Raw genomic sequence first — 14955 nt, 5'->3', positions numbered from 1 at the left:
AATGCAATAATAAACCACATTAATGTATCAATATAGTGATACTTTATACAATAATTTATTGTTAGTTGCATCATCATTAAAATTATATATATAATATCATAATAAGCATTTCCCTGCATCAATAGGCACCTGAACAATAGGGAAGTTCAAGCGAGTATTTGAGGATTCCAGTGTATTTTCTCCTCACATAATCCCAGGGACACATTAACATTTACCAGAACAATGCCGGGCTGAGCAATGCTTTCCAGTTAATTTGTTCTGCTGTGAATCAAATCCTGTTAAATAAACAGAGCGGATCCATTTCATCTCATTTCACATCTCTCAAAGGAAAATGCTCACAATGTGTGTTCTACTGAGAGCCGGGAACAAGGCACTGTAAGGGCAAAGCTTACTAAGGGCGCAACAACACCGTCACTCTTCCCCCGCTTCTCCAAAAAGTTGATGTAATTTTGCATAACTTGAGATACTTGTGATTTGACTTTTCTGGGTCACTGTTATTCCACACCATTTAATGCTCACAACAGCTCTTGCTGAGCGCAGTTGTCTCTTAAGCACCGCTGGATATCCAGCCCCTGGGGCCTTAATTATGCACTGAGAGGATGATTTATGTGTCTAAAAGGAAATGCTCACACTTAGGTTGCACACACCTCTGAAATAAGGACTTGCCACAGTTGCCGCAGGCGGATGTCTCGTGAAATTGTGGAGTCGCAGGATCATTTTGGTTGGAAGACCCTCGAGTTCACCGAGTTGAACCGTAATGTAAATCTTGCACCAGACCACGTCCCGGTGACTTCAGCTGCTCTTCATATGGCTTCATGTCCAAACCCTTCACCGACTTGGTGTCGTCCTCTGGACACCTTTATACCCTTTTTATACTGCGCTATACATCCTGTGCTTATAAACGGTGCTGGAGCCGCCCGGTGGCTGGGCCTGGACGTCATGACACCCCCGCAAAGCACGGGACACCCGCCCGCTCCAGCCCCCGCCGGCACCGGGTCCGTCCCGCCACGGGTCGCGGTGCCGCCCCGGGTGCGCTGGGGGGCGCTGGCAGCAGCGCCGGTGGGCGGGGCCGGGGCGGGGGCGGCCGTTCCCGGGACCCCGCCCCGAGGCCTCGCCCCTCGTTACCGCGCATGCGCCGAGGCAGAGCTGCGCCTGCGCGCCGCCGCGCGCCGGCCTCATGCGCTCCCGCTCCGAGCCGGCCGGCAGCAGCGCGCGCTCCGTCTCGCTGCCCGCGCGCCACGCAGCTTCCGCGCGCCGCCTCGGCGGGAACAGGTGAGGGGCGGGCGCGACCATCTGGGCGGGCGCGGGGAGAGCGGGTGGGACCACGCGGGTCCCCGCCGGGTCGGGACAAGGGCGCTGGTGGGTTTATGGCGGGAGTTTGTGTGAGGGGCGAAGGCGGGAGCGGCCCTCGGTGACGGGCCGGAATGGTAGGGGGGGCGGTGGCGCTTGAGGGGGTCGCTGACAGGGGGAGAGGGGAGGGAGGGGAGTGGCGGGGGTGTCGCTGACAGGAATGGCGCGGGGCTCCTGAGGCGGGTCTGCCCGGGCGGAGCCCCCGCTGAGGCGGTGCCGCTGTCCGGCAGCGGGGCAGATGAAGTACATCCTGGTGACGGGCGGCGTGATCTCGGGCATCGGCAAGGGGATCATCGCCAGCAGCATCGGCACCATCCTCAAGTCCTGCGGGCTGCGCGTCACCTCCATCAAGATCGACCCCTACATCAACATCGATGCCGGCACCTTCTCCCCCTATGAGCATGGTGAGTGGCCCCGCGGGCCGGGTTGGCACATCCAGCCACCCTTGAGCCAGCACCGGGGTGTCCGGGGCTGCTGTGCCGGGGAAGATCTGTCTCCTTTGCGTGGGCAAAGAGTTTTGCTGGGTGCTGTGTGTGGGACCCGCGGGCTGAGCCTGCCAGCTCGGTGCTGGTGGACGGGCCGCTGGTGCCAGGACAGATGTGCTCACTGCTCTTTGATCGTTGCTGAGGGATTCAGACCTTGGTGTAGTTGTCCTCTTGCCTATATAAGGCTTTTAGTTTTATTAGCCACTTCTAAACTTCTGTAGCAATCAAAGAAGGTGTTGTCTTGCTTTGGATTCTTCCAGCTGTCACACACAAATCCAACAAATTGCTGGTGTGGACTGTTTCCCCTTGACATCTGTGCTGTTTTCCGTGTGCCGCAGGCGAGGTGTTTGTGCTGGATGATGGAGGGGAGGTGGATCTGGACCTTGGGAACTACGAGCGCTTCCTTGATATCCGACTCACCAAAGACAACAACCTGACTACTGGGAAGATCTACCAGTACGTCATCAACAAGGAGAGGAAGGGAGACTATCTTGGCAAAACTGTCCAAGGTGACGTGAAGCTTTATTTCTGATGCTTAGAAATACAATCTGTATTTCTGTCCGGGTTGGATGCTTTTGCATTTCATCCTAACTTGAGGTCTTTGTTATGTGATGTTCTTGTGGTGCTTTTTGTGAAGTAGAAGATGCACCGGTGCAGATATACCAGTGTGTGCCATACAGGATCAGGTTATGCCTCTCAGAACCTTCTGGTGCTCAGCAATACGCTGCCTATTGTTCAGACTATATGCTGGACTTGGATCCAGCTGTCTAACAGAGCAAATGCTAAATGTGAACAGGCTTCAGACTAATACACCTGTGGATTATTAGCTGGGTAAAATGATTATTGCTTTTGATAACTGTCATGTCATTAGAAAACCCAAAGGATCTTTGAGGATCAGATCAGTCCCTTCCCTTTTTAGTCATTCTCTACAGCTGGTTTGGATAAGGATTTTTACAGACAGTTTAACACAGAGTAACTCTGGCTGCTTAGAGCAAGGAACTGTTTGTACTTGAATCTTGCAGTTTAAACGTTTCTTGCATATGTTTAAATTGAGGCAGGATTACATTTGCTGCCAACTCACTTCTCTTGAAAATCGCAGCCAAGAATAATCACTTCAAAAATGCATACTTCTTTAAAGACACAAATCAGCGCTGAGCTAGTGCTGCCAAGTTATTTTCAACAATTTGCGCTGTAAGGAGTTAAAAGGAGAAATGTGCAGGGGTTGTGGTTTTAACCCTTGCCCGGGTTTCTTTTTCAGTTGTACCCCACATCACAGATGCTATACAAGAATGGGTGATGAGGCAGGCACGGATTCCTGTAGATGAAGATGGCATTGAACCCCAAGTTTGTGTGATTGAGGTTTGTAGCTCTTTACTCCATACAAGAAACATTTTTTTTTTTAAACTGAACTATATGCATATTTTGCGTAATAATTTTTTGCAGTAGCGTTCAACTTCGCATATTGTTGAGTTTGTTAAAGCTCCTCCCTTGCTAGCCTCACTCAGTCTAATCTTTTGAATGCTCCGTGTTTGAGTCCACGTGTAGAAAGATGTAGATCTTGGACAGTTGTATTTTTGAGATGCTTCACTCTCTGGTGTAGTGTGAATTAGTCTATAGAACGAATCTTAGCTCTTGTAAGTATATACCAAAGTCTGAATTGCGCTGTGGCCTCTTCTTGCTGGGTTTGCTGGCGGGATGTGCTGATACAGGAGAGCCGGAGAGCCCGGGTCACGGTGACTTTAGGACTCTCCCTGCAGCTCACGTGCCACTTTCTGTTCCAGGAATTACAAGTCTGAACCCTGAAGTACCTGGGAGGCACCATCTGACAAGAAATGGGAGCTCTCAGGGCTCCAGAGAATCCTCGTGTCTCTTCCTGCACATACACAAATCTACTCTATAGCGTTACTACAATTTAACAGGAATTTTGCTTCTCAGTGCCACCTAATGTTCATATAGGATATTTTAACACCTGAATCTTTTCCTTGAAGACTGAATACAGGCAAAGCTTATGTCCCTGGAGAGGTGCTGCACGTATGAGAAGCTGTTTTTCTTGTGGCTTTTTGATTTTGGGAAAACCATGGGAGTAAAATTAATAGTTGAGGTAGACTGGAGGCAGTGGAAGTAGAACGTACAACTGGCAAATCCTGCTTTTCATGTTGGCGTTGACGCTCCTTTAGGATATTGGGAGGAGGTACTGGGGAGATGTTTTACTGTACTTTTATGTAGTTTTAGTATGCTTTAGCATACAAATTCAGTAGATGATGTTTTGGTACTAACTTGACTTCTAAATGTCTGTTTTTTTAGCTCGGTGGGACAGTAGGTGATATTGAAAGCATGCCTTTCATTGAAGCTTTCCGTCAGTTCCAGTTCAAAGCCAAAAGAGAGAATTTTTGTAACATTCACGTCAGTCTAGTTCCTCAGGTAAGGACCCAAAATGTTTTGGTGATCAGGGGCTTCCCCAGTCCAAATCGCTTTCTAAATATGTGTTTCTGAAACACTATATATATAGGCACTGTTATATTTGTATCTCTCTATATATAAACTTCTGGAAGGAACGAGCATATATGGTTATGTACTTAAAAAGGTTTGCAAGAAGGGAACAGGAACTTTTCAAAATGTGTGAATATGTAATAAGTAGTTGAGAGTTGCAGCCAGTGTAGTTTTGCATCTTTAACTGCTCTTTAACTGCTTTCTCCTTCTTTCCCTTTCTGTCCAGGCCAGGTGATTTATGGAGAAAAAATTAGAAATATAAGATATTAGGTATGTGGAAAGAGCAGTGGCTAAGAGCCCGAGGATCTCTGCGCTCTCCTTCTCTCACTACAGTGCATAATTACGTACTACACAGACTGGAACTCTGGTTTCTGCCAGTCGCTTTCAGTCTGTGAGATTAAAATGAGTGTACAGGGGTATTTAAAACTCGTGTGACTTGTCTAAGAACTGGGGCAAAGTTTTTACAAGATGAATGGGGTGGAGAATCCCGATTGGCCTTATGAATACATATCCTAATTTGATATACTGACTTCTGCTCCTCTCTGACCAGCCGAGCTCTACAGGAGAGCAGAAGACTAAACCCACCCAAAACAGTGTTCGTGAACTCCGAGGTCTTGGTCTCTCACCAGATCTGGTAAGGTTTGCTACATGGCTCTGACTTTGCAAATGCAGCACCGGCCTGGTGCAGCAACATCCTAGTCTAAATAATGCTTAGGTCAAAAGCTCTTGTATGTTGGTAATAAACAAGTAAAAGGAATGGAATTGAGTTTTTTCCACAAGTCGTGGAGACTGGAGAAAGCTTTTTTTCTCTTTAGAGGCTTGTTATATACATGTCTGAGCGCTTCTGTTTTGCTTCAAAACCCTGACGTTGCTGTTCTGTTAGATTGTTTGCAGGTGCTCCACTCCATTGGATACCTCAGTAAAAGAAAAGATTTCCATGTTCTGTCACGTTGAACCAGAACAGGTAAAGACTGCTGTCTGTACTTCCTTGCAATAAATATTCTAGTGTTTGTCAAATGTCGAATGGAGTTTTATCTGAGCGTGGCGGTTTTGTGTTCTAGCTGTGTCTTTTGTTAGCTGCATAATTAATTTGCTGCTTTGTCTTGCACTGTCAAGTATTACATTCAGAATTAACTGGCAAAAGTATTAGTGTGTCAGCAGTACAATATCTACCTCTTGTTGGCCAGGAATTGAAAAGTTGGCTCTTAGTGGTCACTCTCCAGGAAGTTTAATGCAGTTTTATGTAGTTGTTCCTCTGGCTGCAGTTGCACTTGAATTGAGAAGTAAATGCTGTTGACTATACAGGAGGAAAATTTGCAGCCTAGGGAGTTTCAGTGGTGCGGTGTTGAACTCTGCTTTTATTTGAGTCAGGAGAAATGAGGATTTAAAAATAGTTGTGCTGGTATATTTTTGATCCTTAAAGTACAGTCTGACTCCTGATGGACAGGCGGCAGTTGTCCAGAGCTGTCCTTCCTTTTCTGTGGAGGCCCATTTCAGTGAACTGGAGCCATTGTTGTAGATTCTCCTCAGTGACCCAAGAACTCTTCGCTCACAGTTGTTTAATCCGGTTTGTGATTATGGACTCCCTGTAAAATTTATCACAGTATTGAGACCGCAGGTTTCCCTGGGCTTTAATCAAACTGGGAGCCCCAGTTCCACACGATGATGGTGGGAAGCTGGGCTGGTGGGCAGCTCAGCCGTGGCTTCAGTTGGGATCGCCTGGAAGATTTACCACAGCACAAGTCTCTGAGATGTTCTTTGAACTTGCACAGCAGCTTTTTCACTGCTCTGTTATCATGTTATAGCCCTTCCCAAGGAGCTCCAGTGAGCAGTAACACCTGGGAGGCCTTGAAGGATGACCTCAAGTATGTGGAAACTAGTACTGAGCTATTCCTATCTTGTTATGTTATTAGACAGATGCTATTTCCTAGAAGTTTAGGTGGTCACATGGTTGTTTGCTAGAGATAGAAACTCTCGCAATATCTGTCTAAAAATACTTGCACAGGAACTCAGATCTGGCACTTCAGCCTGGAGGAGAGAAGCTGAGAGGGACCTTATCAGTAGTTATAAATATCTCTAGGGTGGGTGTCAGAGGATGGAGCAGACTCTGTTCAGTGGTGCCCAGCGCCAGGGTGAGGGGCAACGGGCACAGACTGAAACACAGGAGGGTCCATGTGAACATGAGCAGAAACTTGTTTGCTGGGAGGTGCCAGAGCCTGGCCCAGGCTGCCCAGAGCGGGTGTGGAGTCTCCTGCTCTGAGACATTCAAACCCCTTGGATCCTGTGTGATCTGCTCGGTGACCCTGCGTGAGCATGGGTTGGACTGGATGATCTCCAGAGGTCCCTTCAACCCCCAACCATTCTGTGACTCTGTGATCTGTTTTAATGACATCTGTATTTTATGGACAGGTCATCTGCATTCATGATGTCTCCTCAATCTACCGGGTTCCTCTGTTGTTAGAGGAGCAGGGAGTTGTTGACTACTTCAGGCACAGGCTCGACCTCCCCATCGAGCGGCAGCCCCGGAGGATGCTCATGAAGTGGAAGGAAATGGCTGACAGGTGAGTGGCACCGCTGCACAAGGTTTGAATTAAGACTCTAGATTAGTTTCTCTTCTCAGTCCTTGGTTATTGGGTCACAAGTGAACATTTCCTTTTGACAGAAAAAGCTCTCAGTCACCAGCTTGGTTGAAGTTACTTAGCAATTTTGAAATAAACGTTAAACAGTTCCTCAGCTGCAGCCAAGAATGCTGCGTCGGTCCCGTGCTGCCAGATGCTGGGGCCGAACGTGTGGGCAGCGCAGCCTCAGGACTCCAGAAATCCTTTCTGTATTTCTTGTTGCTGAAGTGAACTCGGACAGAAGCAGCGTGGGAAGATGCTCCGCAGGATAAACATGTGCAGAGTTGTGCTTTGATCCTCTCTCCTCATAGTTCACTGCAAACTTTTAATCTAATACAGAGTCCTGAAAAGACAGTTTGGATCTACTCAAAATAGCTTTGCAGCTTAAGGAGGGATGAGTTCATTTCTATGTGACTTTCTGCATCTCTTTCTGTCATTGTTGATTTTTTTTTTCTTTTTCCTTTCTTCTAGTCTTGCTTTAATGTTTTTAAGTTGTAATTGTTACGAAAGGTCATCTCTTCCAAAGTCGTCATCTCTCTAGTTGGACAGGCTTTCAAGAGCCCAACTGCTTATATTACTTGAACAGCTAAATAGAACGTGATTCTTGCTCCCATTTCCTGTGAATGATGAAATAACCCTTCTGTTTTCACTGTGTTTAGGTATGACCGTCTCCTTGAAACATGTTCCATTGCGCTTGTTGGCAAATACACCAAGTTTTCAGATTCCTACGCATCTGTCATTAAAGCACTGGAGCATTCCGCACTGGCGATCAACCACAAACTCGACATTAAGGTAGGGGTGGTAAAAATTCCTACCCCCGTACTCTTTCCACAGTGCTCCCCGTCTTACTTCAGTTTTTCGCAACCCCATAGACAGTAAGGGAGAGTTGATTCAGGCAGTGAACTTTAGGTTCGTCCTATATTAAGGTTTTAATGCTGGTTTGGCTGCACAGGTGCTTTTCAGGGTCTTGGTTGTAGCGAGATGCTCTGAAGAGGTGAAATATGTATCTTGTCAGAAAAACCACGGCTTCTGTTTGTGCATCTGTAGTATGATGGTGTGGGGAAGCAGTTTTCTTGACTAGGAGGCAGGATATCAGCCCAGAAAATACATAAGTATCTAGTAGGGAACAAATCCAGAGCTATCTAGGAGAAATTATGATATCTTAATCAGAAATAAGGAGACCCTGTATTTACACTCTTCTGCAGCATCTCATCATCCTTTTTTGGATTTCTTCCCAGTATATTGACTCTGCTGACCTGGAGCCAGATACTCTGCAGGAAGAACCTGTCCGGTACCACGAAGCGTGGCAGAAGCTGTGTGGTGCTGAGTAAGACTCTTGTACTCTGCCCATTTCTTCAGGTCTTCTTGAGGTCTTGCAGGTCCCAGAGTTCCCAGGAGGGAGGTGGTGGGTGCTCGGGTGCAGCCGCCCTGGTGAGCCCTGTGTGATTGGAATCTTTTCATCCTCCTGCAGTGGAGTTCTGGTTCCTGGTGGATTTGGTGTTCGAGGGACAGAAGGCAAAATTCAAGCTATTTCCTGGGCGAGGAAACAGAAAAAACCCTTCTTAGGTGAGAAACATGTTTCATCAATAGGAAATAAAGGGGGCTGAGTAACAGCCCAGCTGGTCTGCAGCAAGAGCTTCACTGATTTTTGTTAGTATCTAGAATGTACAATTCTGACAATAATTGGCTGAGGAAGGCAGTGATCGATGCTCAGCCACCACCTGCAATTAGCTCTGAAGTGGCCAGAGCTGGCTGGGATGTGATGACGTGGAATCTCTGCAGTGAGGGGGTGGGAGTCTCCGAGGAAGTTCTGGAGGAGGCTGTAGCAATGTTGGCAGGAAGAAATACATGACCGCAGATAAACGGAGCGGACGCAGAAACGGGGAATTGTGCGAGCATAGCGGGTGGGAAAGGGAGGTCGGGGTGAAACTTGTCGGAACTACTTGGCCCAGAGTGAGCAGAACCCAGCTCCAGGGCACAGGCCTGGCCCTGGCTGCCCCGTGAGGCTGTTAGTGCTGCGCAGCTCGGGTCGGTGGTCCCTGGCCTGACGTGCCGCGTGTTCTGCTCTGCCTTCCGCAGGAGTGTGTTTGGGAATGCAGCTGGCGGTTGTGGAGTTTGCGCGCGGTGTTCTTGGTTGGCAAGGTAACTGCACAAACCCTTCCTGGGTTTTGGTCGTTTCTTTGATTGTTTGAGTAACACCTGTAATTTTTCACTGGTAGGGAGATTTTTTTTTCCTAGGCCTGTAAAATTCCCCATTTCCTTTGCTAATTAAAAGGAAAAAGAACAATTTCTTTATCCTATTCAAATAAAAATTAATGGAGTAAGGCACGCTTATAATGACAGAAAACTTTCTGTTGCTTAGAGTGAGCTTCAGCTCCTGAATAAAACACCTGTGGAGTTGTGTCTGTGCCGGACATCCCGAATTCCCATTACAGCCAGTGGGAAAGAAAACCAAAAAGCAATTCAGCTGACGAGGCAGCTGCACCTAGTTCAGCGAGTTGAATTGCTTTCTGGGCTCTAGTCCTTGAGTTGTCTAGGCCCCTGTTGTCAAAACTCAATTTACAGAGTGCTAAATTTACTTTCTTAGCTGGATTGTGAGTCTCGCTCCCAGTGAAGGTAGGGGAAAATGTGTGTTTCTGAGTACTTCTGCCCCTTTTCCCTTGCTGGCTCTATTTAAAATATTCTAAGCTGTTCGGTGTGCGTTTTTCCTGCGTGGAAGGGGATGTCTTGTAAATGCTGGTCACGGTATGAGCGGCTTCATGTTTCTAACCACTGAACGTAACATTGCAGATGCCAACTCGACAGAATTCGACCCCAAAACTGCTCATCCAGTGGTGAGTTTACAGTGACTTGCTTGTAGTATCCTCACTGTGCCAGACCTCTCTGCACACGCCTCCTGGTGCAGTTAAGCGCTTGGATTATTACGTCTTGTGGTTTTAAGTCTGTCTTCCATCATTTACTAATCTGAACTTGTCTTTGCCTAGTGAACTGTATGGCAGTTGCTGCTTCGCAGAAGATTGCGGTGCTTATTATAGGTCAAAAACTTATATATTTTGAAATTTTTAATTACACCTTTTCATAAAGGTGTTTTCTAAGAGGCAGAAGGTTCTTAAGGGGCAGTTTGAAAGCTAACTGATTTTACAGGGTAAATGGTAAAGATTTGGTGATATCCAGGTTCCACTGCATAACTGCTGAATGGTGATCTCAGAAGTTAACAGACAGACATGAATTCTGTGGAACGTTTGTGGACAGATTTCTGAACCTGCATTTGTTAGACTGCAGGTTCCGTGCGCCTCAGCCCGGGGCCACCGTTGTGCTTGGCCTCTGCTAGAATTTAAAGTGCTCCTTGAAAAAGTTCTCAAAAAAGCAGCTGATGAAGCTATTTATCAAAGTATAAGCGATCCTGATTTGGGGCTTTTGTTTCTGTAAACGTGCTTGTGTGTTTGTTAACGTTGAGCTCAGTAACCAGCGCAGTGTTAGTAGGATCTGTGCGGGCTTTGACTGAGACCATTTCCCGTGCTAAAGCTCCCGAATAACCCGCAAACCTTCCCGATGTTCTGTGCAGCCTTTACTAGAATAACTCAGCTAACCAATGTAGTTCTGTTGGTCTGCCTGGTCCAGACAGTGTTCCTCGGGTGGTTTGCTTGTGTTCTGTGGGGATATTAGGGTTGTTTTCCACTTCAATGCTTCACAGTCTGCCTGGGACTGTTGTTCCTCCCTCATTCTCACCTCCCTCTCTGGATGCGTTTCGTAGGTCATAGACATGCCGGAACATAATCCTGGGCAAATGGGTGGAACCATGAGGCTTGGCAAGAGAAGAACACTCTTCCAAACCAAGAATTCCATCATGAGTAAGGCATTTCTTACCCCTTTCGGAAGTGTTTCCTGGGAATGTGTGTGGTGGGTGTTGGGAAGAGACCTGGGGATGCTGAAGCATCCTTGAGAGGTTTGCAGAATATGGTAGTGAAATGGGGATAAGTGAATTTGGTCGCCTCTAGAAGTGGCAGATTCTGATGGATGCTGTTCATATGGACTTGTTAAAATTCGGCATCCTGCAAACTGTTTGGCATTTGCTCTGAGAAATGCCTTTCTTTTGGTGTAGGGAAGCTGTATGGAGATCATGATTTCTTGGAAGAGAGACACAGACACAGATTTGAGGTAAATGCTGTTGTAGGTGTTGAGCTTTTCCGTGTAATCCAAACACAAGAGATCACGGGGTTTATTGCTTCTGGTCTTCTAGGTCAATCCAGAACTGAAAAAGTGTTTTGAAGAGCAAGGGTTGAAGTTCGTAGGCCAGGATGAGGAGGGAGAGCGAATGGAAGTGGTTGAGTTGGAAGGTGAGTACTTAAGCAATTTGTTTTGCGGGTGTAGGGTAAGTGTTCAGAGGGTTATCGAGCAGGTTTTTGTGTGGGTGCAGTCCGGGATCTCCAAGAATGATTCCATCTGTGAAATTACAGTAAAAAAGAATCCCACATGCCTGTCCATTTAGGGACAAAAGGCAAGACAGAAATTATTCTTCTTCTCTGTCATCAGGGCCTTAGCAACATCAGATCTTTTGGCTGCAGTTCAGCCATGGACTTAAGAAACTTGACATTTTTTGCATTTCTTTGTCTTAGATCATCCTTTCTTCGTTGGTGTTCAGTATCACCCTGAGTTCCTCTCCAGACCAATTAAGCCATCTCCCCCCTACTTCGGCCTCCTCCTGGCGTCTGCGGGAAGGCTCACGCACTATCTCCAGAAGGGCTGCCGGCTCTCGCCCAGGTACGTTGAGTTACACGAGGTAACCAGGTGGTGTTAGCAGCAGCGCTTCATTCTGGGGGTGTTTGGGGAAGCTGCAGCTGTGCCTCATTTCTCAATGATTTGATACCCAATTGGGCTTTCCCACCTGGTAGTCCTTAAGAAACTTGTTCGTGTTGCTGGTTTAACAGTGGGCTCTGATTGTTGCAGCTTCTTTTTTTTCCTGCTGCCTTAAGCTTTGTTTTGTATCACTTTGCAAAGCTACTGATTTTTTGGGTAGACTTAATGGTGCGTTTACCTTGTTGAGCTGCTCCCCAATGCCCTGCAGTTCTGCTCAGCGGTCGTGGCAATATGCAACAGACAGACGTCACTTTGGTAGTGACCCATTTTCCTCCTTGCAGAGAACACAGAGGGTTTGCTTGTGTAGCTGGAGTTCTAACATGGCACTAAACAAAAAACCCAAACTAAATGCAAAAGGGAAACAGCACTGAAAGTGTTACGCTGCAGCGACGCAAAAAGGAGACTCTTGGCCTTTCTGGGCTGAGCTGCAGAGCAGCTGCAGCGCAGGAGTTCGCTGTGTCACTGGAAATTGGCTGTTGTTGTGCTCTGACCGATGTGCTCTGTATGTATCATCATTTTAACTCACAAACCTTAAAACTGATGATGTCTCGGCCCTGTTTCCAAAGGGACAGCTACACTAGGATTTGTGTGCTCTGCTTTTCAGCCTCAGCTAGCAGTGCTTGCTGCCAAACCCCACTAATTCCTGATGCAAAAGCAGATCTGTAACACACTTGTGCTCCCTAAAACAACATCTTTCTGAATTCCACAGGGACACGTACAGCGACAGGAGTGGCAGCAGCTCCCCTGACCTGGAGATGACAGAGCTCAAGTTTCCATCAGTAAATCACGACTGAATCCTGGTAACTTCTGCTGACCTCAACCTCTTTCCTTATGGAAACAATTCCCTGTCCAGTCTTTCCTCCTGGCGTCTGAATGTTTCCTATCGGTCGGTAGGAAACTGGCACCCCATGAAAAGTGCTGGAACACACGTGTTCAGCTGTGCTGAAGGACACACAATTCCTCATGTCTGTGTAACAGATGGGGGTGGGTATTTCCTTAGCAAATTGACACATAATAAAGTATTAAAATGCATGTGGGAGTTTGAGATCAAATTCCAATACAGAAACAAAGCACAAATACAGCACATGTTCCTGAAAGTGGAGGCAAAGCTGAGCTGGGGTAGGTATGTGCTCGTGGCCGTGGCTCTGGCTGGTTTTGGGTGGTGGTTTTGGAGAAGTTCAGCAGCATTCGTGCAAACGGGGTGGAGTGAGCGTGGGGCTTTATTGCTGAATGCCAGGGGACCGTGGTGTCCGACTCAGACCTGCTGCACTGAGCAATTCCAGCCTGTTGGGCCTCACTCTCAGTAATTCCTGCTCCTTTTCTTTCTCTTTCTCCAGATGTGTCTTCGCTGAAGAGTCTTTAGATTTTCCAGGCGTTCCTACAGCAATAGCTTGAACACTGTCAGCTCTGGGCTTTCTTAAGTTATGAGTTTGTAATTTTTGTTACGAAATCCTGTCCCTTTATTTCCTCAACTCTTCTGTCTTTCATTTATTTTCTGTGTAGATTCTGTTAGTTTCTGGAGGAGAGCTCATTGCAGCACGTGTGTCTCTAGACTCTTAATTAGCACCATCTTGGAGATGAAAAGCAAATTCGGGCATAGGATTTGATGTGCTGGGTTGCACGTTTCCTTCCTAACGCACATTAACGCCGGTGTGAGTCTGTATCCCGGACACCGGGCTGCGTTGCTTTCTCTTGCCTTTCCCTGGGCAATCGCATCGCTTAGCGCTGAAATCCCACGGGTGACACTGGATTTGGGGACTCGCTCAGTTCTTGAGCTGAGCTGCACAGGATGGATCTGGCCAGCTTTATGCAGCCTTTCTTCTTTTTTGAGGGGCGAGGGGACATTTGTTCTATTTTTATTTTATTTTAATTTCCTCCAGTGCTATTTAAAAACATTTGGCATGGGTGGTCTTGGTGCATTCAGTGCCAGCAATGAATTTCTAACCAGGGAAAGTCTTCCTGGAATGGAATAGTTAATCTGGAAGATGATCAGCTCTAGCTGTGATATCCCATGGTGCAGGGATGCAATTAACTTGGATCATGTGGAAGGATAAATTAGAAAGAAAAACTGTCAGGAAAGGCCGTGGTGGCTGAAGCGAGTGTGTCCTGTGCCCGTGGTGGCTGAAGCGAGTGTGTCCTGTGCCCGCGGTGGCTGAAGCGAGTGTGTCCTGTGCCTGCGGTGGCTGCTGCTGCTTCTCGGGCTGGGAAACTTCACCTCCTTGCATCAAGGGGGAGGCACAGAACACAAAGTGAACCGCGTTCCGTGCTGCCTTGAAAAGCTCCTGCTGTGATTTGCCTTGGACTCTTGGTGCTTCTTGGGGTGGGTTGGCGCCGTGCGTTGCCTTTCCGTACCGGCGGAGCCGCGTCCCGCGCTGGACGCAGCACAGACGTGTCGTTCCTTTGCTGTAGCTCCAGATCTGCGCTGTCCTGCGGGGATGAGCTCGGCTTTGCAGTTCTGGGCTGGGAAACGCTCGCGCTTTCTGCTTTTTTGGCCTCATGCTGTAAGCACCGTGGGTTTTGGCCTTGGGGAATGTAGAAGAAAGGCAGACAGTGTCTCGGTGTCTGGTTTATGTTCAGAACGCTTGAGTTTGTTAAAGCTGGAACTGGCTGAATACTAATTTCCGTGTTGTCTGACGCCTATCTTAATTAAACACTGTCCTGTCTCATCTTAAACGATCTCTTCCACAGCTCTTCTTGCTTTATTCCTCAAATATAAGCTGCAAAGCTGCTTTTAGCCAGGAAAGCTCTGAGCACTCTGTGTGTGTGCCAATTACAAGAGTAATGGCAGCAAGATGTGCTCGGAACCTGGGCCGTGGAGGGGCTGCGATTGTTCTGTATCTGTAGCACAACTTCTGTTTTGTTTTCTTTCACCTGAAATGTGTTTGTTTTGGCCAAAACTCTGCAACTGACTTGGTCATTAAATGCTTATTTGTAATAAAATGAGTAACTAGCCAAGAGCTTCCTGTTACTTCCATAGCTCAGAGGGAGAAGGACTAAAGTGGCGCGGAGATGAGGTTCTCAGGGACACGGGTCGGTGCCGGGGTGGGTTATGGCTGCACTTGATGACCTTTAGGGTCTCTTCCAACTGAAATGATTGTGTGATTCTATGATTTCTCAGCTCCCCCAGGACAAATCTCCAGCTCTCCCTGCCGCGG

At 47.4% G+C, this 14955-nt stretch overlaps 1 protein-coding gene across 3 annotated transcripts; it reads left to right on the top strand.

Annotated features, from left to right (window-relative positions):
- The first annotated feature begins 1108 nt into the window (after positions 1-1108).
- Positions 1109-14755, top strand: CTPS1 (CTP synthase 1). Of its 3 annotated transcripts, none has more exons than XM_065041410.1 (19): positions 1109-1272; positions 1581-1754; positions 2174-2344; positions 3094-3194; positions 4140-4256; positions 4876-4959; positions 5209-5289; positions 6735-6886; positions 7603-7735; positions 8182-8270; positions 8415-8509; positions 9023-9085; positions 9734-9777; positions 10698-10794; positions 11046-11101; positions 11184-11280; positions 11560-11704; positions 12510-12600; positions 12695-12832. In XM_065041410.1, exons 1-18 carry the CDS (start codon positions 1131-1133, stop codon positions 12592-12594), a joined length of 1926 nt encoding a protein of 641 aa, XP_064897482.1. In that variant the 5' UTR covers positions 1109-1130; the 3' UTR covers positions 12595-12600; positions 12695-12832. The 3 variants fall into 3 exon arrangements, with proteins under 3 accessions (XP_064897482.1, XP_064897480.1, XP_064897479.1); XM_065041408.1 differs by lacking the exon at positions 12695-12832 and adding an exon at positions 13138-14755 and having other exon boundaries at positions 1110-1272; XM_065041407.1 differs by having other exon boundaries at positions 1110-1272; positions 12510-12832.
- The last annotated feature ends 200 nt before the right edge of the window (positions 14756-14955 follow it).

The sequence above is a fragment of the Columba livia genome, chromosome 26, assembly GCF_036013475.1.
Source record: "Columba livia isolate bColLiv1 breed racing homer chromosome 26, bColLiv1.pat.W.v2, whole genome shotgun sequence".
NCBI classification, from domain to species: Eukaryota; Metazoa; Chordata; class Aves; order Columbiformes; family Columbidae; genus Columba; species Columba livia.
Note: the sequence above shows the minus strand (reverse complement) of the source record. Positions and strands in the feature narration are given on the sequence as shown.